The sequence below is a fragment of the Argentina silus genome (genome assembly GCF_951799395.1).
Source record: "Argentina silus genome assembly, chromosome: 2".
Lineage (NCBI taxonomy): Eukaryota > Metazoa > Chordata > Actinopteri > Argentiniformes > Argentinidae > Argentina > Argentina silus.
Genome location: NC_139656.1, coordinates 6,161,727 through 6,182,109, shown reverse-complemented (window position 1 = coordinate 6,182,109; position 20,383 = coordinate 6,161,727). Strand labels below are relative to the sequence as shown.

Sequence of the window (20,383 nt, the reverse complement as noted above, 5' to 3'; positions counted from 1 at the left end):
ACATGGATGCAATTCATCCCCAACCTCATTACCTCAGAAAAACCTGACCTTAAGAGACCAACATTCAAACAACAATGAGACAATGTGAGAAGCAGCTCAGTCTGCTTAGTAGCTCACCTGAGTTCATCTCTATTCAGGAAGTACTGAACCACTCGGTAAAAGAACAGAGTCTTTTTGTATTGTCAAGTAATTGAGTGTGTGTGTGTCAGTTTAACAGGGGAACTTAAGTTTAGCATCAGTACTAAGCGGTAAGAATAGCACCCTAAGGCAAGAAACTGAAAGCATGACACTCTCTCTCTCTCTCTCTCTCTCTCCTCTCTCTCTCTCTCTCTCTCCCTGTCACAATTCACAATTCCATGGCCCCAGTGTTGCCAGCTCAAGGCTGTAAATCTGTTAGTCTACTTTAACACTCTATCAGATGAACCCCTACAGTACCTGTCTCTGAGGCTCTGCATGGCTGAGTACACACAGAGACAGGCAGATACTGTGCTCTGCCAAGGAGAGAGGAGGCTCACACAGTGGAGTGGATATGGACACATACTGGATGACAGAGTAGCTGAAAATGTCTCTTGACGGGTGCAGTTTACTAGTTTGGTTCATTAGGATCCACATTAGCTTTAAACAGATATTTTAGATTCCTCCTTCCCACACAAACCCCAATTAATTAAACTGAACTCAACCCCACTTGAATTCAGACTCATGTTGTTCTGCCAGCTTGATGGTTAGATGAGAGATAACAGTGTTATCCCTTCACTGGAGAGAGAGCATGGAAGAGTGGTCTTATTTCCTTGAGGTGAGGGATAATTGTAGGGTGGTAGATTGGGGATTACGGAGCCACCCTGGGGGTGAGGATGTGGAGGGGAGGGGGCTTCACCTGTCTATGTTGATGAGGGGATGTCTCTAACACACACCTCTGGGTGGGCTTGTTTTGGACAGCTGGGAATGGCCAAGAGCCTACATCTGTCTCCATTTATGCACCAAAAGAAGCAAATGGTCAGAACACACACATACATACACACACACACACACACACACACACACACACACACACACACACACACACACACACATACACACACACACACACACACACATATACACACATACACACACACACACCATGTTGAAGTTCATTCATCACCCAGTCTGTGTGTAGAGACACAGCCATTCCATAACACTGTCAGGACACGCAGGGATGTTTACAGACACAAGTAGCTGTCTCCTGCTCTGTCAGAGCAAGCACCAATGTATACCTATACAGTATACTTACTTACAGATGTCTGATGCTTCTCCCAGCAATTATTGAGGTATGCAGGATGGCATACATTAAATACATATACATAATATAACACTTAATCAGTTGGGGATGTGTGTTTCCTGTTACAGACTTAATGACTGTTTTTTGTTTGCCTTTGGCTGTATCTGTAGATTGGGGGTATGTGTTATATGGAACACTCCAACCACAAGATAATGTTAGTCTGGCATGTTCAAAATCAGACTGATCAGACTCAGTATTTTTTGTTTTGAAGGTACATCAGTATTGTAACCATAAATAATGGCTCAGGAAGTACTCAAGTTATTTGTACTTCAGGAGGTAGGATGGCATTCTATGATTTGTCCTTTCATCATGAAAATCCATTCATGTTTGGATTATTTTAGGATGGCATTCTGTGAAGTGTCTTATCATCATCAAAATCCATTTATTTTTTGATCTCACAATCGGATGGAAGGACGAGATTTCAAAAGGACGTCAATGAACGTACAATGAACTTACGTTCATTGAACGTACAATGAACTCACTTCAGCTGAGACACTCTTGTCAGTTGTTTACGATTTTGGGCAAGGGAAAGATGTTTTATGAAGACCAATGCCATGTTTTTGCTTCAGGAAACAAAATGACAGTTCAAACAAGATCCTCCCTCTCTCTCTTTATCTTTCTCTCTCTCTCTCTCTCTCTCTCTCTCTCTGTCTCTCTTTTTGTCTCTATTTCTTTTTGACAGCAGTACTTGTCAGAGTTTCTGTTCAGACGACCATGGGTGAGGTTAGAGGTTGTGAGTAGCCTGAAGGTCATGACCCCCTGTGGTTTATCGCCAGGCTAATGGGCCTGGCCACTTTGAAGCCTGCTGATCGGCTGCTTTACAAATGAACCAGATCACTGGGTGCTGACAGGTCTAGGTTTCCACACACACACACACACACACACACACACACACACACACACACACACACACACACACACACATACACACACTCTTTGATGTATGAGACTGCAGAAGAAGACAATTGCAGAAGACAGGTTATTAGCTTGTCCTTGAGGTGAAATACATTCATAAATCAAGATGCAATCTTAGTGGAAGTAACACTTCAATCTACTCTTACCCAGTTTGTCTGACCACACCCCACACCTGTGCCTTGGGTTGTGTATTTTGCTCTGAGTGGAGATTTGTGGTTTAAACACAAATAAACACATCATGAAAAGAGTCGAAGACCATACTTGTATCTTTTACCTTAGCAACCGAGTCTCACCCTGATCCGATGTCTCTTTTTAGCTCTGGAACAAATGCCGCAAAGCAATGTCCTCGACTTTGAAATCACACACTGTCCTTTTCTCTAAACTCTAAAGCTGTATTCTCTCCCTTTTCTCTCTCCTCTTCTCTCTCTCTCCTCTCCCCCAGCCCCAGTGTTTTACTTTGGAGAGGTGGAGTACCGTGTTGATGAGAGTGATGGCTATGTGGAGGTGAGAGTGTTCAGGACAGGAACAGACCTCTCTAAAACCGCCACTGTCACTGTACGCTCACGCAAGACTGAGCCCGCCTCCGCAGAGGGTAAGGAGACCACAGGGTCTACTGTCTATGTTACTGTGCCTGTTAGAAGCGTGGCATGTCCCTTTGAAATGTTATTATCCATGTGCTTTCATTGTTTTCGATGAACATGTTTTATTCTATTTGACACAGCATTATACCATGTTGTTTATTTGAGGATTTCTTGCATAAACTATAATTGTGATTCTGCCTCCCTTCTCGCTGTCTCTCACCTCTCCCTCCCTTCACCTCTCTCTCTCTACCTCCCTTCTATCTGCTTTCACCTCTCTCTCCCCTCATACCTCTCTCTCTAGCTGGTATTGACTACGTGGGCATCAGTCGTAACCTGGACTTCGCCCCTGGGGTCAGCATGCAGACGTTCAGGGTCACCATCCTGGATGACCTGGGTCGACCGGAGCTCGAGGGAACAGAGAAGTTCGAGCTGGTCCTCCGCTTGGCGGTAAACGGCATCCTAGGAGAGCCTGGAAAGGCCACCGTATTCATCAACGACTCTGTGTCCGACTGTGAGTACTGGGACAGAAGCCACAATGATTTCTCTAGAGTCTAGACCAAGTAGCTTACAGTATCTTACATATTAAGGCTATCTGGTGTTTCACACTGTTGTCATAGACAATGCTCTCCTGCAAGGATTCAATTACAAGGGGATGCTGGGCACCCCTATAAAAAAAAAATTAAGGCATGCTGACCATCATACACATTGTGACAGTATGCTATCAAACATTTTGGCTGCCGCTTTTTGTCTCTAAACTTTTGTTACTTGGGTGATCATTATTAGGATTGACCATTTGTATGATTTTTTTGCCTAATAGTATTGCCCTTTTGCCTATTTTTATGGAGAGCTGTGATTGCTTGACTGACAAGAGTGTTCCTCGTGGATTCTATCTGTTTGACTTTATGGGTGGTGAGAACCATGAAGACTCAACCATGGAACATTACCATCTTGTATTACCCACGATGTTTGTGAGGCGCTCGCCTTCCTCTCTGCTTGTTGGCCAGCCTGCTCTACAACTCCTTCCCTCTAAAAGTACCTTTCTCCCCTGGCCTTCACCGGTAATTCAGCCTTCACTGTACGATGGGCCCTAGCAGTTAAATCGCATTGAGTAAGTCTCCACACCCTCGTTGCTGTTTGTTCCGCTGGAATTGTGTTTTGGATGTGTTATTGGACTGTGGGTCCTAGTGTTGGCTTGTTTCAAGTCTGGGGTCGGGCTCTGGCTTGCTGTGTATATCGACCGTGTTGGTTTTATGAACGGTGTGATTCTTGGAGGTCTTTTTGTTCCTACACTAACTTTTCTATGTCGCTACTCTGGATATTACTGTACTGGATATCTGGGCACAACGTAATACTGCAACATGCCTCCTTTTAATTCCCCTACAGTGGACATTGAGGAGGCTTCAGCAGAGGAGACGTCCCTCTTGCTCAGAAATTGTAATTCGGAAGACATGGTTACTTTAAAATGTGGCATGTGTCTAATGTTTTTAGTATCTATGAAGGGAGACTCCTGTTTAGAGTCAGAGGAACCTTTCGTGTGTGAAGGATGTAACCGGTTCATTGTATTACAGGCAGACATCCTCCACCTCATGGAGGAGGTGAAAGTGAAAGACTATTATTATTATTATTATTATTATTATTACTCTCCAGGATGAGCTGAGACAGCATACCTCCTACAGCTCAGCCCTTACTGTAGAGGAGCTTTTCAGCCAGGGTGCCTTCCCGTTACTAGACCGGTCCCCAAACCGGTGGTCGCAGGTAACAAGAAGAAAACCAGGCAGACGGCCAAGGGTGTCCCCAGGTTTGGCATGAGGTTCAGCAGGCTACAGCAGCTACATCGGTAGCTTAAAGCATTCTGTAACACAGAGGATATTCCATTCGTAGACAATTTTGACCTGTATTTTGACCGGCATTTTTTAAGCGTGACGGAGTGCACCCAAACAGAAGAGGAGCAGAGATCCTATCTGACAATATGGAGAAGGTGTTAAAGTGGTGAGGGGATGCTAGTCCTAGCCCTGTTAAGGTAACCCCAATATATTTATATCTCTGGTAGACAAACATGCCCCCTTTAAATGTCCTAGAATTAAGAATGGAACTAATCGTTGGTATTCCACAGAACTTTCAGATCTCCTTTTTTGTTGAGTAACCAGGCCTGGGCCAAAGCTAGAAAAGCAGACTCAGTAGCTGATTGGCAGAAGCTTGGAACTATGTAAAGCATACCTAAAGAGGCTTTGTCAGAATCTGGCCTCATTACAACGAAAAATTTGATAAGTAATGCCTTTAATCAGCATTTTATCTCTGCAGGCTTTTTATTTGAGAGAAATGGTGGTTTGGCTGACCCTGGTGAGACGGTCGACTGCGCTTCTACCCCCCAGCAGTTGGCTCAATGGGAGATCAGTCAACTACTAGCGAATCTTTGTTTCCATTTCAATAATTTTCTACTTGTGATGTACTAGATGCCCTGCTTAAAATGTACATAAAATCCATTGGAGCTGATCTGCTTGATCCAGGCCTATTGCAGCTTTCACCCCCCACTGATTGTGGAGTCATTGACATATATTTTCAATCTGACTGTTATCTCAGGCGCTATCCCCAAGGTTTGGCAGGCAGCCCATATGCTCCCTCTCCATAAAGGTGGTGACCCCTCCAACCTAGATAACTACCACCCAATATCCAAGCTATCTTGCCTTTCCAAAGTATTAGAGTCCCTGGTCAATTCCCAGCTAAGAACATTTTTATCTTCCCATTCTATTTAAAATGTGCTCCAATCTGCCTTTAGACCTGGTCATAGCAGTCTCAGCTGCTATGCTTGTTTTAGATGATGTGTTAAATTGCCTAGACCAGAAAAAAAATGGTGCTGCCTTATTTAATCTCTATAAGGCATTCGATATGGTCGCCCATTACCTACTCATTCAGAGGTTAATTATTATTATTGGTATTATTAGGAAAATTACTTACAGAATGCAGTGTGTCTTAACTGATGGTGTTAAATCAGGTTTTCTGGACATAACAAGGATCGATTCTTCGTCCGGTTCTTTTTACTATTTACATTAACAATATTGGATTATCTGTAAATAACTGTAACCTGCATCTATATGCCAATGACACTGTTGTATATGCTATTGCCCCCACAATTGACAAGGCTCTTTCTGAGCTACAGTCTGCATTCGCTGTCCTGCAGAGAGCCTTTGTGGGCTGAGGTTGGTGCTTAATGCTGGAAAAAACAAATGAATGTTATTTACCAAATCACATAAAAATGTATCTGATTTATGCATATGTACTTTGCGTGGTTCCCCCATAGACCATGTCCCCGCTTATAAACCTGGGCAAAGACATATAGAGGAACTTGTTAAAAAGCTAAGATTTAAGGTGGGCTTCTTTTATAGGAATAGATCTTGCCTTTCCCTGAACAGCAGAAAGCAGATTGTACAATCAACCTTCATGCCAGTGCTTGATTAAGGTGATATCATCTACCAAAATGCAGCAGTCACTACCCTTAAACCTTTGGATGCCATCTACCATAGCACCCTTCGCTTTATCACAGGTGGTAGTTTTAATACTCATCATTGCCTACTTTATCAAAAGGTTGGCTGGACCTCGTTAAAGTCCTGTAGATCCCTTCATTACTCCCTTTTTGTGTATAAAGCCCTACTGCATAAATTCCCAGCTTACCTAACCTCATTATTGAAATTCAAGAACATAAATTACCTAACTCTCAGAGCTGGTAAACTCTGGAGGTTCCTCAGGTTTCCACCGAATTGAGTAAATCCGCTTTTAGTTATGCTGGAACAATCTACAAAAAACATTTCAGTTGGTTGTTCTGACGCCTCTCGGGCAATTTAGAGTGTTGATTGAGGACCTATTTGGTGAAGGATGTGATTGTTTATTGTGGTTTTACATGTATATGTATTGATTTCTGTATTTAACTGTGTTGTATTTTTTATGTGTTTTGTAATTGTATAGATATTGTGGACAGGGTGCACCTGTAAAAGTGGCCTTGGTCTCAGTGTGTGTTCCCCTGTATAAATAATGATTACATACTTACGAATGCTGTTCTCTCCAGCACATGTTTAGCCCCCCGTAGTTCAAAGTGCTCTCCTGTGTGTTGATTGGTCTATCCCCCTCTTTGACAGTGCCCAAGGTCCAGTTCCGTGAGTCTGTGTATACAGGAGAGGAGAGTGAAGGCCGTATCTTGGCAACAGTGTACCGTAGTGGTGATATCAGCTACAAGTCCACTGTGCGTTGTTACACTCGCCAAGGCTCCGCCCAGGTAGTCACTGATTTCGATGAACGACCCAACACAGATGGGTCCATCATCACCTTCTTACCAGGTAACACACACACACACACACACACACACACACACACACACACACACACACAACCAACACAACAAAGGTCACACACATACCCAACCTACACACACTCAACACACTGTGACCCTACATACACTCTACTAAACTAATATGTCACGTCTCATTGTCCTTCTCATTTCTGTGCACAAGGGGAGGCTGAGAAGCCATGTGTGGTGTCACTGGTTGATGACACGCTTCACGAGGAGGTGGAGGAGCTCCGGTTGGTGCTGGGGAACTCCAAGAGCGAATCGCCATTTGGGGCATCAGTAGGGGCTCTGAATGAGGCCCTGGTGAAGATAAAGGACACTGCAGACAGTAAGAATGGGAGGGAGGAGAGAGGGGAGAGGGGAGGGATTGAGATGTTACTCTTATGACTCAAATATTTCCTCAAATCCATCAAAATGTATCATTTTCAGTTGCTTGTAAACTATACACTTGAGTAAATAGTGCCATACACCCTAAAACACCCCTCTTCTCTTCCTGCCTCAACCCTTGTCCTCCAGAGTCCATCATCCGTTTTGGGGAGTCCAAGTTCAGTGTGAGCGAGCCTAAGGAGGCAGGGACTGTTTCCGTGGTGAGGATTCCAGTGTTGCGGCTGGGAGACACGTCCAAGGTGTCTCTGGTCCGGGTTCACACCAAGGATGGCTCCGCCACGTCAGGGGAAGACTACCACCCCGTATCTGAGGGTAAGACATAGTATGAGACATAGTATATACAGGCATAGTATGAGACATAGTATATACAGATATAGTATGAGACATAGTATATACGTCTCATGTAATGTAACAAGAGTAGTTTAATACTGTAGTTAAATCAGAGAAAATGTATGTCTCTGAGCAATCACCACATCTGTGTGTGTGTGTGTGTGTGTGTGTGTGTGTGTGTGTGTGTGTGTGTGTGTGTGTGTGTGTGTGTGTGTGCGTGCGTGCGTGCGTGTGCGTGTGTGTGTGTTTGTGTGTGTAGATGTGGAGTTTAAGCAGGGGGACACTGAGCATGTTGTGGAGGTGGAGGTGTTGTATGATGGAGTCAGAGAGATGAGAGAAGCCTTCACTGTCCACCTGAAGCCTGACGACAATATGGTGGCTGAGACTCAGGTGAGGAACACACCTTACCGTACGACTATCTTAGAAATTAGATTTTGTCATAATTATAGACTAATAATTGGTCAGTTGGTTGTGTCCCTTCATCCATTCATCCGTTCATTCATTAATTTATTTATTAATGTATTTAATAAATACATTTATATATTAATGTAAACAAAGTATTTCTACTTTGTTTATCCTGGTTGGTCTCATTGATATAACTGAGGCTGGTCTAAGGCTGGTCCAGCAGCATCAAAGTTGTACAATTAATGGCTCACCTATATATTCATCCCCTGTGGTGTGTCAGGTGACCAAGGCTATAGTGTACATAGAGGAAACCAATAGTATGGCGGATGTCACCTTCCCCTCTCTGCCTCACGTGGTGTCCCTCCTCCATTACGATGATGTCACCATGACCCCAGACAACCTCCACCCTCCTGCAGGGTACCCCGTTGTGTGTGTCACGGTAAGTCAGCCAAAACCCCAACTGTCAATCAATCAATCAATCATCAATGGGCGCAGCTGTAGCCAAGTCACAAACTGTCAACAGATCACATGAGCTCAAAAACGTCATTATATCATCGTCAGAATTGTTCAGTATCATAGAATAGAAGAGATTATTATTTTTTTACCGAGGGAGATGTTCACCTTCCCCCCAACAAAGTTCTTCACCACAGAACAAATCCTTTAGGCCACTTGGAACCATTTACTCTGAGAGAAAAGTAGTTATTAAGATTGTTACCCCACAGGCTGCTGCCCCAACGTAACACTGTCCCGCTGAGCATTGTCAATTCTGTTCTTAAGACCCAGGTCACACATATGAATAGATTTCACTCAGACTCACTGTGCTTTTATATACAGGTGAATGGATTTCATTCAGTCTTAAAGCTATTAGCTTTTGATTAGGTGAATAGAATTAGTCTGAAGCCTTAAGACTAAGATTGACAGGTAAATGGGTCAGTTCTTTGGGCTTTCATTCCTCTGTGTGTGTGTGTGTGTGTGTGTGTGTGTGTGTGTGTGTGTGTGTGTGTGTGTGTGTGCGCCTATGTGTGTGCCTGTGTGTGCCTGTGTGTGTGCCTCTGTGTGTGCCTCTGTGTGTGTGTGTCTGTTGTGTGTGCCTGTGTGTGAGGTGAATAGGTTTCCCAGCTCTGTGGTTCAGCTCGGGTGTCTTAGGGGAAGATGAAATGAGGTAGTCTTGTCAAAGAGGTGCTGAGTGCTGGAGGAGGCACAGGGGGAGGAAGTGTCACAATGTTCGCTGAAATACAGTGTCTACAGCAAAGCTTCACTGCACAATTATGTGTGTGTGTGTGTGTGTGTGTGTGTGTGTGTTTGTTCATGTGGAAAGAAAGGAAGAATAAAACAAAAAAAAAGACTTTGAAAAATGCAAGCTACAGCAGTGTTGATTTTGTTCATCAGATTTGTTTATTCACACAGAGTACATTCTTTTATTCGTCGTTGTCGTCGTCGTCCCCTCTCTCTATCTCTCTCTCTCACTCTCTCCCGCTCTCTCTCTCCACCTTCCCCCTCCTCAGGCATGTAATCCTAAGTACACAGACTTCGACAAGACAGGTTCCATCTGCGTTAGCGAACACATCAACGACACGCTGACGCGCTACCGTTGGCTCATCAGCGCCCCCGCTGGTCCGGATGGCGTGACCAGCCCAATGAGGGAGGTGGACTTTGACACGTTCTTCACCTCCTCTAAAATGATCACTCTAGACTCAGTCTACTTCCACGCTGGCTCCAGGGTGCAGTGTGCTGCCAGGGCCGTCAACTCTAACAGGGACGAGGGCCTAGAGCTCAGCAGTCCCATCGTTACTGTCAGTGTGGAGGAGGGTAAGGACAGGTTTCTACAATAACATAGTCTACATGGAATACATACTATATTAACAAAGTTAGAGAAAAAGAAAAACGTTGTGTTAACTTTGTTAAATCTGTGTGACCCATACAATACACTATCAACTCTTACCATAGCATAGTAACTTCCATAAGCCCTGTGGCTTTTAGTGTGGAGGAGAGTGAGGAGACAATCCCCTGGTCCAACAGCTGCTCCTTTTCCCCGCCGCTTCCTCTATTCATTTGTTTTTTTGCGAACCCATACGCAATAAATAGTAAACCATTTGATGGAAGCTCTCATAAGCCCATAGTTAGCTCCTCCCTCTCTGTTGATTTCCAGTGTAATATCTCTATAACATCTCTATAACATCTCTATAACATCTCTATAATATCTCTATAATATCTCTATAACATCTCTATAACATCTCTATAATATCTCTGTGTTTTTCTTCTTCCTGTTCTTCTCTAGGTATGTGCCAGCCACGTAAGGCGGGCACGGTTGGTGCTGAGCCCTTCTCTGCAAAGCTACGCTACACAGGAGCAGACGACCCCGGACACCCCAACCTCATCAAACTCACGGTGAACATGCCACACATCGATGGTAAGACCGCAGGACCACTTCTACTGGAGGCTAGGTCTATCTTTGGCAACACCTTACATTGTGATATTTACATTTATGGCATTTAGCAGACGCCTTTATCCAAAGCGACTTACAACAAATTTGTTTAAGTAAGTGAATCATCTATCCATCAGTCATCATAAGATAAAGTAATCAATGCTCGGACCAGCGGCCATGTTACCAATGCAAGGAAAAATTACTTTTTTTGTTTTGTTTTTTGATATCTATAAGGCATTATGAAATACACTACGTTTGAAATGAAAAAGGCTGCATTTAAACAGGGAGAAACAGTTTTGATCTTTTCATGCTTGACTGGTATGAAAAGATCGCTCCAAGTCCATATCTCCTCTTTTTGATTAAATAACTGACATTTGATTACACTTAAGCCTACTTCATAGACATAGATTTTTTTCCACTTTGTAAGACAAAACCCCATGGGCATTTTAGAAAAACCTTAACATTGGTTTTTGGTTGTATCTTTGTATATGGTATGGTGCAGTAATGTCTAAATCCAAACATTGTATAAACATATGTAAAAGAATGTTGATTCGCTGACTTGTGCTAACCATAGAGAGAGGATGGAAAAACCAAATGTTGCACAGTAGAATGTGATAACACCATCATACCATGTTGGTTTATGGTGACACAATCTAAATTGCCCAGAGGGTAACACAACAATAAACTCAGGAAGCCCTCAAGCACAGTAGCTTCTTAGCATTCCATAGGCCTCCTTAATTTTTAATCAGTTTTCTTCTTCCTGATTCCTGATTCATTTCTCTCTTCCTTCTCCCCTCTGTAAAAACAGCATGACAGAGCAAATAACGACAACAATAATGACAATATAATTACTGATAGTAGTAGCAATAATAACCAGAAGAAGAATTACTGAACAATAACAGCAACAATATTTTTCCCTCATTCTTGCAGGTATGCTGCCTGTGATCTCCACTCGTCCTCTGTCCAACTTCGACATGACCCTTAGTCCTGACGGAACTCGAGTTGGAAACCACCGCTGCTCCAACCTCCTAGACTACACCGAGGTGTCCACAGGTCACGGGTTCATCACCCCGGCAACGCGTAACCCTGAGAGGGTGGGTGATACCTCGCCCTACCAGTACAGCGCCCCCCTGAGGGGGAACAGCACCCTGCGATTCTACAGGAATCTCAACCTAGAGGCCTGTCTGTGGGAGTTCACCAGCTACTATGACATGTCTGAACTGCTGACCGACTGTGGAGGGACCATAGGGACAGACGGACAGGTGAGAGGAGGACTGTGTGTGTGTGTGTGTGTGTGTGTGTGTGTGTGTGTGTGTGTGTGTGTGTGTGTGTGTGTGTGTGTGTGTGTGTGTGTGTGTGGGTGTGTGTGGGTGTGTATGTAAGTGTTTGCATGTCTGTCTGCCTATGTGAGCCTTTGTGTCTGTATATGTCTACCTGTGTGTGTTCAGTAGTTTTACTGCTCCCCCACAGTGTTGGTGTCACACAGACAGACAGAGTGGCACCTTGTCTGTTTGCCTGCTCTTAATCCCAGTGTGTGTGTGTGTGTGTGTGTGTGTGTGTGTGTGTGTGTGTGTGTGTGCGTGTGTGCACATGCGTGTGTGTTTGTATCATTCATCCCAGCATGTCCCTGACATGACTCTCAGCTCCCATAAAACAACAAACACACAATCACTGCCTAGCCATCTGTCAATAGCTCACCACTGATCAGTCATCAGCATCAGACGCCATAGCACTTCATCTGTGGAAATCTGTTAGAAACAGAATTTCCTCACATATTGTGTTTTTATACGTACTGTAGGCCTATAGCCAGAGTTTTATTTATTGTGTATCCAGCCAATGTTTTATATTAAAGAAGACAACCTTCCGGTATTGTGGGTCTGTCGTTATAGATTTGACTGGCATGTTCTGTGTGCTGTGTTTGTTATTAGAGGGACCGTTCTCCCCTCCCACACAGCAGTGTTGTTGTTAGCAGCATGAGTTGTCATTAGCCAGAGTGGCAGCATTAGCTGTGGCAGCATTAGCTGTAATGACTTTGGATATGATCGTATTGTGTGGATGTTGCCATTGTCGTTTGTGTTGGATCCTCCAGTCTGCGCACGCACACACGCGCACGCACACACACACACACACACACACACACACACACACACACACACATAGTTTTAAACAGGCCTGCATATTCAAAACCCAACCCGACCCGGTTGAGATGAGGCCCGAGCCCAATATTGAAGACATTAAAAAATAAATAAAAAAAAAGTCTAGAAAGCGGCCGTGCCTTTATCCATTGCGCACACACACACACACACACACACACACACACACACACACACACACACACACACACACACACACACAGAAAGGCTACAACATTAGTATTCTCCTGGTTGTTGTTCTTATTGTGGTCGAGGCAACAGAGCCCTGCTCCCCTGCTCCTATCCTGCTGCTCTATTGTGTTCTCTCAGCCTTTGATCTGTGGGCCTATTGTTACTGAACAGACAGGGCAGGGTGTGTGCGTGTGTGTGTGTGCGTGCGTGCGTGCGTGCGTGCGTGCGTGCGTGCGTGCGTGCGTGCGTGCGTGCGTGCGTGCGTTGTGTGTTGGGGATGGATGGGGGGTCCCATCATAAAACACTCTCTTCATCTACCCTCTGTCACAGCTCACGCTGAAGCTCAGCACAGTCAGGCTAATGATCGCTATTGTAACCCCCCTCCATGTCAAGACTGCTGGTTCTGTTCATTAAAGCACATCACTGTCAATAAGGGGGCGCCTCTCTGGTAGACTCTCTCTGTAGTAGACCCTCTGGTAGACTATTTATAGTAGACTCTCTTTGGTAGAGTCTATCTAGTGCTCTCTATGGTAGACTCTCTGGTAGACTCTCTCTGGCAGACTGCTAGACTCTCTCTGTCGTAGACTCTCTTTGGTAGACTCTATCTAGTGCTCTCTATGGCAGACTCTCTGGTAGACCCTCTGTCATAGACTCTCTTTGGTAGACTCTATCTAGTGCTCTCTATGGTAGACTCTCTGGTAGACTCTCTGGTAGACCTCTGGTAGACTCTGTCTAGTGCTCTCTATGGTTTGACTCTCTGGTAGACTCTGACTAGTACTCTCTGTGGTAGACTCACTGGTAGACTCTCTCTGTAGTAGACTCTATGGTAGACTCACTGGTAGACTCTCTGACGTAGACTCTCTCTGGTAGACTCTGTCTAGTACTCTCTCTGGTAGACTCTCTGGTAGACTCTCTCTGTCGTAGACTCTGGTCAAGTCTCACTCCAGAGTCTTTTCTTCATATTTCTAGCTACCTGTTTCTCACTCAGTGTGTGGATAGTTATGTATGTGGCATGGTAGAACAAGTATTTTTACTGATAACTTTATGTTTTTTTTTTTTTTTTTTCTTTAGTTTAGTCTGTTGTGTTAGGGGGGACTAGCAAAGTAAGATTTTCATTGTGTGGTGTAACTGTCGTTTTACTGTGCATATGACTAATAAATATCTTGAATCTTGAATCTTGAATCTTGAATGTCCCCTTAATGCAGGCTCCATATACCTCTGGAAGTGGGATGCTTCATTGAACATCAATGTGAAATACCCACGTATGAAAGACAGGCATATATAGTTCCAAGAAGAGGTTTGGGACAGGCAGTAGAAAGATGGGGATTCTGATTCACTTATTCAGAATAATTGGCTTCTGCCAGATTTCTTTTCTGTGTCTTCCTCATTAGGTAATTCTCTGGCTGTCGTGCTATTCTGTGATTATAATTGGATATGCAAAATGACCGAATGAATGAGCCTGCTAATCTGTGTTAACATAGCTCCTTTCCGCAAACTCTATCTTGGCCAACTGCCAGAGACAGTGAGGGGTATTTGAGAATAATGCATAGATGAACAGTGACACCTAGTGGAAATACATACTGATACTGCTTGTTCTGGTGTGAGGTTTCGGGAGCTGAAAAGAGGCCACCATGAATTTCATACTAAAAAGATTCAGCGACAAAATGCTCACTTGTATTTTTGGTTGTTTGTCATGAACCTGAATATCTATCAGATCTTCCGGTTTTTATCACAGCTGTAGCTGACATGGCAATCATTAACAGTTAGCGCAACACATTTTCTCTTCATGGCTATGTTTTTGTACAGCTCCTGTGTTTGGTTCTGTAATTCCTCTCCTTTAATCCATTTAACCCCTTCCCTCTCTTCTGATTGGCTAACAGGTGCTGAACCTGGTCCAGTCGTATGTGACGCTGCGTGTTCCCCTGCACGTGTCATACGTGTTCCACTCCCCAGTGGGCGCAGGGGGCTGGCAGCATTTTGACCTGCAATCTGAGCTACGTCTCACCTTCGTCTACGACACAGCCATACTGTGGAAGGACGGCATCGGCAGCCCCCCTCAGGCTGAACTACAGGGTAAGAATGAAAGAGGGACAGGGGGATTTAGAGAGAGAGAGAGAGAGAAGAAGATGCAGAGAAAGAGAGATGGAGATGGAGAGAAAGAGAGGGAGAGGGAGAAAGAGACAGGGAGATAGGTCATGTGTATGAATGTAGGTCTAGTTTCATGTACAGGTATGACCATATCATAACAACAACGTTGACTCTTGATGTGTTTCCAGGTGCCCTGTACCCGACCAGCATGCGTATCAACGAACAGGGTCGTCTGGTGGTTAACTTCCGCACCCAGGCCCGCTTCAAGGGTCTGTTTGTGGAAGCCCACTCTGCAGACAGAGCTGGTGAGACGCACACCCAATCTCTCATGTCCATGATAACATGCGTCCTTTTTCGTTCCATTGAAGTTATAATCACTGTTCTGACATAATAACTAGGTCTGTGCAAAAAGATAGTCAATGTAGCATTCTAAAAGTAGTCAATGTGTTTTCTCCAGAGATACCATGTTTCGATAAAGAGAAAAGAGAAAAATAAAACAGTGTTGGGAAATGAACTGAATGTGTTTATGAGTCACTCCGCGCTACTTTCCTCATATCCCTGTCACTTTACCCAGCATCCTCTCTGTCGTCCATGGTGATGTGCGCGGACCACCCTGGTCTGACCTTTAACATGAGCCTGGTGAGGAGTGAGCCCACCTACAACCAGCCTGTCCAACAGTGGACCTTCACCTCCGACTTTGCAGTGAGTATGATCTCTGATCTCCAGTCTCTGGCGTCCACTTGGCCACGCAACTCAGGAATACTGATATGTGGAAAAAGTTTTTTATAAACTTGGTACCCTGGTGTGGTCCCTGAGAATTCTAAGAAGTCTACTAAGTGTTCACTTTCATATGAGCACAAAGGAGACAGCATTTATCTTTGAGTATTCATTGTTTTGTTCATGGTGCAATTACATTGAATGGAATCTCTTTCCCCATTATACCTATTCTTGTGCAAAATCAAACCTGCAAAACCTTCAGAATATGACTGGCAGAAACACCTCCTGGTTTCTAATTGCTCTTGTACTCATCTCCCTTATCCTCCCTCATACCCCCTTCTCCCCCCTCTATCTCTCTCTCTAGGTGAGGGACTACTCTGGTACTTACACAGTAAAGCTGATCCCCTGTACCACAGCTCAGAACATGGAATACACTGTTCCACCTGTGTGTAACCCCAGGGAGCCAGTCACCTTTGACCTGGACATACGCTTCCAGCAGGTACCATCCATATAAACACTCAATACATTGATGATGACAGTATGATAGTATGGAAGTGAGATGTTTTCTTGATCTAGTAGGAGCTAACTGAATCATGATCACAATCTCTCTCTTTATCTTTCTCTCTCTCTCTCCCTTCCCTCTCTCCCTCCCTCCATCCACCACCCCTCCCTCCATCCCTCCCTCCCTCCCTCCCTCACTCCCTCCATCCCTCCCTCTCTAGGTGAGTGACCCTGTTGCGGTGGAGTTCAGTCTGAACACTCAGATGTTCCTTCTGACCAAGAGGAACCTGTGGCTGTCTGATGGCTCCATGGGCTTCGGTCAGGAGAGCGACGTGGCCTTCTCTGAGGGTAGGTCTCCACTGACAGCACCCCCTATAGACAGGGAAGGAGATATCACCTACACAACTCTAGTTATTATTATCAAATAATTTATACAGGGTCCCACTGAGACCAAGGTCTCTTTTTCAGGGGAGCCCTGCTTACATTAAAATACATTACATTAAATTGGAATTGCATTATATTAGCCTACTACAAATAATACATTATATTAAATTACAATACACTAGCCTACTGTACATTACAAACAATGTGCACAATATAATCAATCAAGACACGTACACTCCTCAGATGACAGATCCTTTATCAAGGTCTTAAACTAACTGATAGTCACAAGAACCTCTAGTTTGAGTATGTTTGGAAAAAAACTAAATGCCGATTTACCCAGCTCAGATGAAACATGTGGAACTTTAAGGGTTAGTCGAGCTTGGGACCGGTACTCTAGAAAGCGTGTCTGCCATAAAAGCAATGATGTGAAGGAAAATGGGAGTTTTAAAAGAAATGCTTTATAAATAAATTAAAACCAATGATAGGTCCTTCTTGAATTAAAAGACTCCCAACCCATAGACTGATATAAAAGACATTGGTGGGTGCGGAAACTATCCCTGGAGATGAGCCACAGAGCAGAGTGATAAACGGTTTGAGAAGCGTCACCTGGACAATCCTCCTCCTATATCAGGACTTAATTCTGTACAAAAAAAGCTTAACTCTCAAACTCTTAATCAGTTTTTCAACAAGTGTTTTAGTTTGTTCAGTCTAGATGGCACGTTTTGCTGAAAATGTCTTTATAATTAATATCCCCCATGTATAATTAATATCCCCCATGTATAATTAATATCCCCCATGTTTCAACATTAAGTCAGGGTGCTTCGAACCAATAGGTGTTTTGTTCATTATTGTTGTTAAGCTTGTTGTTAAATTGTTGTATTCATGAAACAAGATTAGTATTGCTTGCTATTACTAATACCTGTCCCCTCTTCTCTCAAGGTGATATAATCTATGGTCGTGTGATGGTGGACCCTGTGCAGAATCTTGGGGACTCTTTCTTCTGTAACATTGAGAAGGTGTTCCTGTGCACCGGCGCGGATGGATATGTGCCCAAGTACAACCCCACCAAGTTTGAGTTTGGCTGCCTGGCGGACTCTCCTTCTCTGCTCTACAGGTTCAAGATTATCGTGAGTACTTCAGGCTTCTTCTTATTTACCGAACAGGGCCGTTACAGTAAATATACAGACTTCTGCACAGTGAAATTACACACATTTTAATGAATGGGTCATTCGTCATTTGAATATCAAAGGAAATTACCTCACTGTTAAAATCAACATTAGAATGTCATTCAAATCTAGGTTAGTATGTCATTGTCAATAAAGATCACACTTGGAACTTTTTTTCCTCCCCCATCTCCCGTCTCCAGGACAAGGCCCAGCCGGAGACCCAGGCCCGTGTGTTTGGTGACGTTGGCTTTAACGCTCTCCTGGCGGTAGATGACCCCTTGGCTCTGTCTCTGGTCAGGCAGCCTGGGTCAGATGGCTTCAGACTGGACTCCACCGCCATGTTCCAGGTACTGGCCACCATCTCTCTGACCATCCCACTCCACTCCACACTGAAGCTGGGGCAACAATTCTAACATTCTTGGCTCTTGATTTGAAATGCTGTATATCCACAATCAGAAGATCAGGGTCAATTCTTGTATTGTTGCATATACTGTATTTGAACAAAATGGATTTTGTTTGTAGTAAGTGAGTCTATAGTATCATTTCAGGGTATAACTTAGTTATGCGTCTTCCTCAGGTGGCGGCAGGGCGTGAGTGGTACATGCACACCATCTACACTGTCCGCTCCAAGGACAACGCTAACCGAGGCATCGGGAAGAGGAGCCTGGAATACCATTCCATGGTCTCCATGGGCAACGACCTGGCCCTGACCCCAGCAGAGGGCAAAGGCCATCGCTCCCGAAGGTCAGGTGGCGCAGAAGTCCCTGAGGTGGCTGATGAAATCGGAGCAGACAACAACCGCGGCACCAACATCATGCACATCGCCCTGGACCGTACCAAGCGGGGGGCAGTGGGGGAGGGTGAGCTGTACGCAGACAGGCTGGAACCAAGTGAGCTGAGTGGGGGTGAAGGAGAGGAAGGGATGGTGACGGTGGTGGGGGCACTGGTGGGGATGCTGCTCACCTTCCTCCTCCTCGCCATCCTTTTCCTGGTGGTGAGGTCCAGACAGAAGGGAGGGAAGGACGAAGGGAGGATAGGGAAGACGGAGGTGGTGAGGGGGTCAGCCAGTATGGAGCCCATCGTTGTGGCAAAGTTGGCAGACTGCAGCGAAAGCTCAGAGGTCTGAGAAACGGATGAGATGGATGGATGGACAGATAGACAGATGGAAAGATTGACGGACAGAGGGATGGATATGTGGGTGTTTGTAATGTTTTTGCATTATGTTTTTCTACACTGGTAGTAAAGTACTTTTAAAACACCAAAGCTTGTGGCTGCACAGTTACTAGGGGAAGAAAGTAGTGTTGAAGAAAGATTTGATATATGAATTTAAGTAAACTCTCAGATTGAAAACACCTACGGCAGTACAAATATATTTCCTTGTATTCCATATGTTTCAACATTTCCCAACCCCTCTGCCACAAATTTTGGGTTTCAAAATCTTGTACTTTTGCTTATGTCATGGTTTGATGTTTCCTTTGTTGTTGCAAGTGCCTGAAGCAGTTCTTTACAGACTAATGGGGAGCCTGTTACAGTACAGAGAGAGTCCATCACATGGAGCTAGTGTCTCATTAGTGAGTAGAAAGGAGGATCAACTTTGCACGATGGTGGAGATGAAGAGCTCGTGCATACTAACATAAACTTTACCATTAACTATGCCAGTGCAGTGCAATAGCTGGGTAAACATGACTCACCATGTAAATCAATGTGTAAAAGGTATAATGTACATGTGTTTACATCCTTCTTCATACCTGGGCTTCACACTATCTTGACAGGTGATTCTTACTTGAAAAACTAGCATTATTCAACAATCACAAAGTTAAGGCATGTATGTTACCAGCAACCGCTCTGTCATACTGTTTCCTCCCTGATCATGTCAACTCTTATCCAGGGGTCTCCAACTCAACTCCTAGAGGCCCACAGTGTCTGCTGGTTTTTGTTCTATGGTTTTTGTTCTCTTTTATGTCTGGTTCTCACCGCGAAACTTGGTGTGTGCACTCCCTAGCCAATCAAATGACAGACACTGTGGCCTTCGAGGACTGGACTTTGATACCTCAGCTGTTATTGTAGTCACTTCCTTTGATGGTTACCAAAATTGATGTTTGTTGTCTGCGAAAGGATAAGAAATGTTTTCTTAAGTGATCCAAAGTTCATTAGGTAATTTTCTGTTGCTGCTGGGTTGGGGATATTCATTTTTGTTTTTAAGGAGATGTTCTTATTATTGGTCAAATATTTACTGTATATTGGAAATGTTGACACCATTGTTTATGTTACAACACTACTGTCATAAGAGCTGCTTTCAGAGTTCTATGTTCTTGCGGTTCTACGTTGTTTCACTGCCTGCTCTCCCTTTGATTGTCATGTTATTCAAAATACACTGGATATCATATAGAAACTGTGAAGTTAACACTGGATGAATTATGTGGAAGGCACACATCTCAGTCATTACAATTCTGAAGTCTGGATGTGTAGACTCCTTGCTGTAATACTTGATACAGTATTTTGT

General features: G+C 44.2%; 1 protein-coding gene across 1 annotated transcript in view; it reads left to right on the top strand.

Annotated features, from left to right (window-relative positions):
* Positions 1–20,383, top strand: part of frem2a (FRAS1 related extracellular matrix 2a) — a gene marked incomplete at both ends in the record, with an annotated part of 55,008 nt that overhangs the window by 32,583 nt on the left and 2,042 nt on the right. The window contains 18 exons of the mRNA XM_083694725.1: positions 2,676–2,825; positions 3,116–3,325; positions 6,945–7,142; positions 7,317–7,481; positions 7,670–7,852; positions 8,130–8,260; positions 8,556–8,714; positions 9,781–10,084; positions 10,554–10,685; positions 11,631–11,962; positions 14,905–15,097; positions 15,301–15,417; positions 15,687–15,814; positions 16,194–16,328; positions 16,552–16,678; positions 17,654–17,841; positions 18,081–18,227; positions 18,458–19,000. Of these exons, the coding sequence (XP_083550851.1) occupies positions 2,676–2,825; positions 3,116–3,325; positions 6,945–7,142; positions 7,317–7,481; positions 7,670–7,852; positions 8,130–8,260; positions 8,556–8,714; positions 9,781–10,084; positions 10,554–10,685; positions 11,631–11,962; positions 14,905–15,097; positions 15,301–15,417; positions 15,687–15,814; positions 16,194–16,328; positions 16,552–16,678; positions 17,654–17,841; positions 18,081–18,227; positions 18,458–19,000 (3,542 nt within the window). The remainder of the gene's footprint in view (positions 1–2,675; positions 2,826–3,115; positions 3,326–6,944; positions 7,143–7,316; positions 7,482–7,669; positions 7,853–8,129; positions 8,261–8,555; positions 8,715–9,780; positions 10,085–10,553; positions 10,686–11,630; positions 11,963–14,904; positions 15,098–15,300; positions 15,418–15,686; positions 15,815–16,193; positions 16,329–16,551; positions 16,679–17,653; positions 17,842–18,080; positions 18,228–18,457; positions 19,001–20,383) is intronic.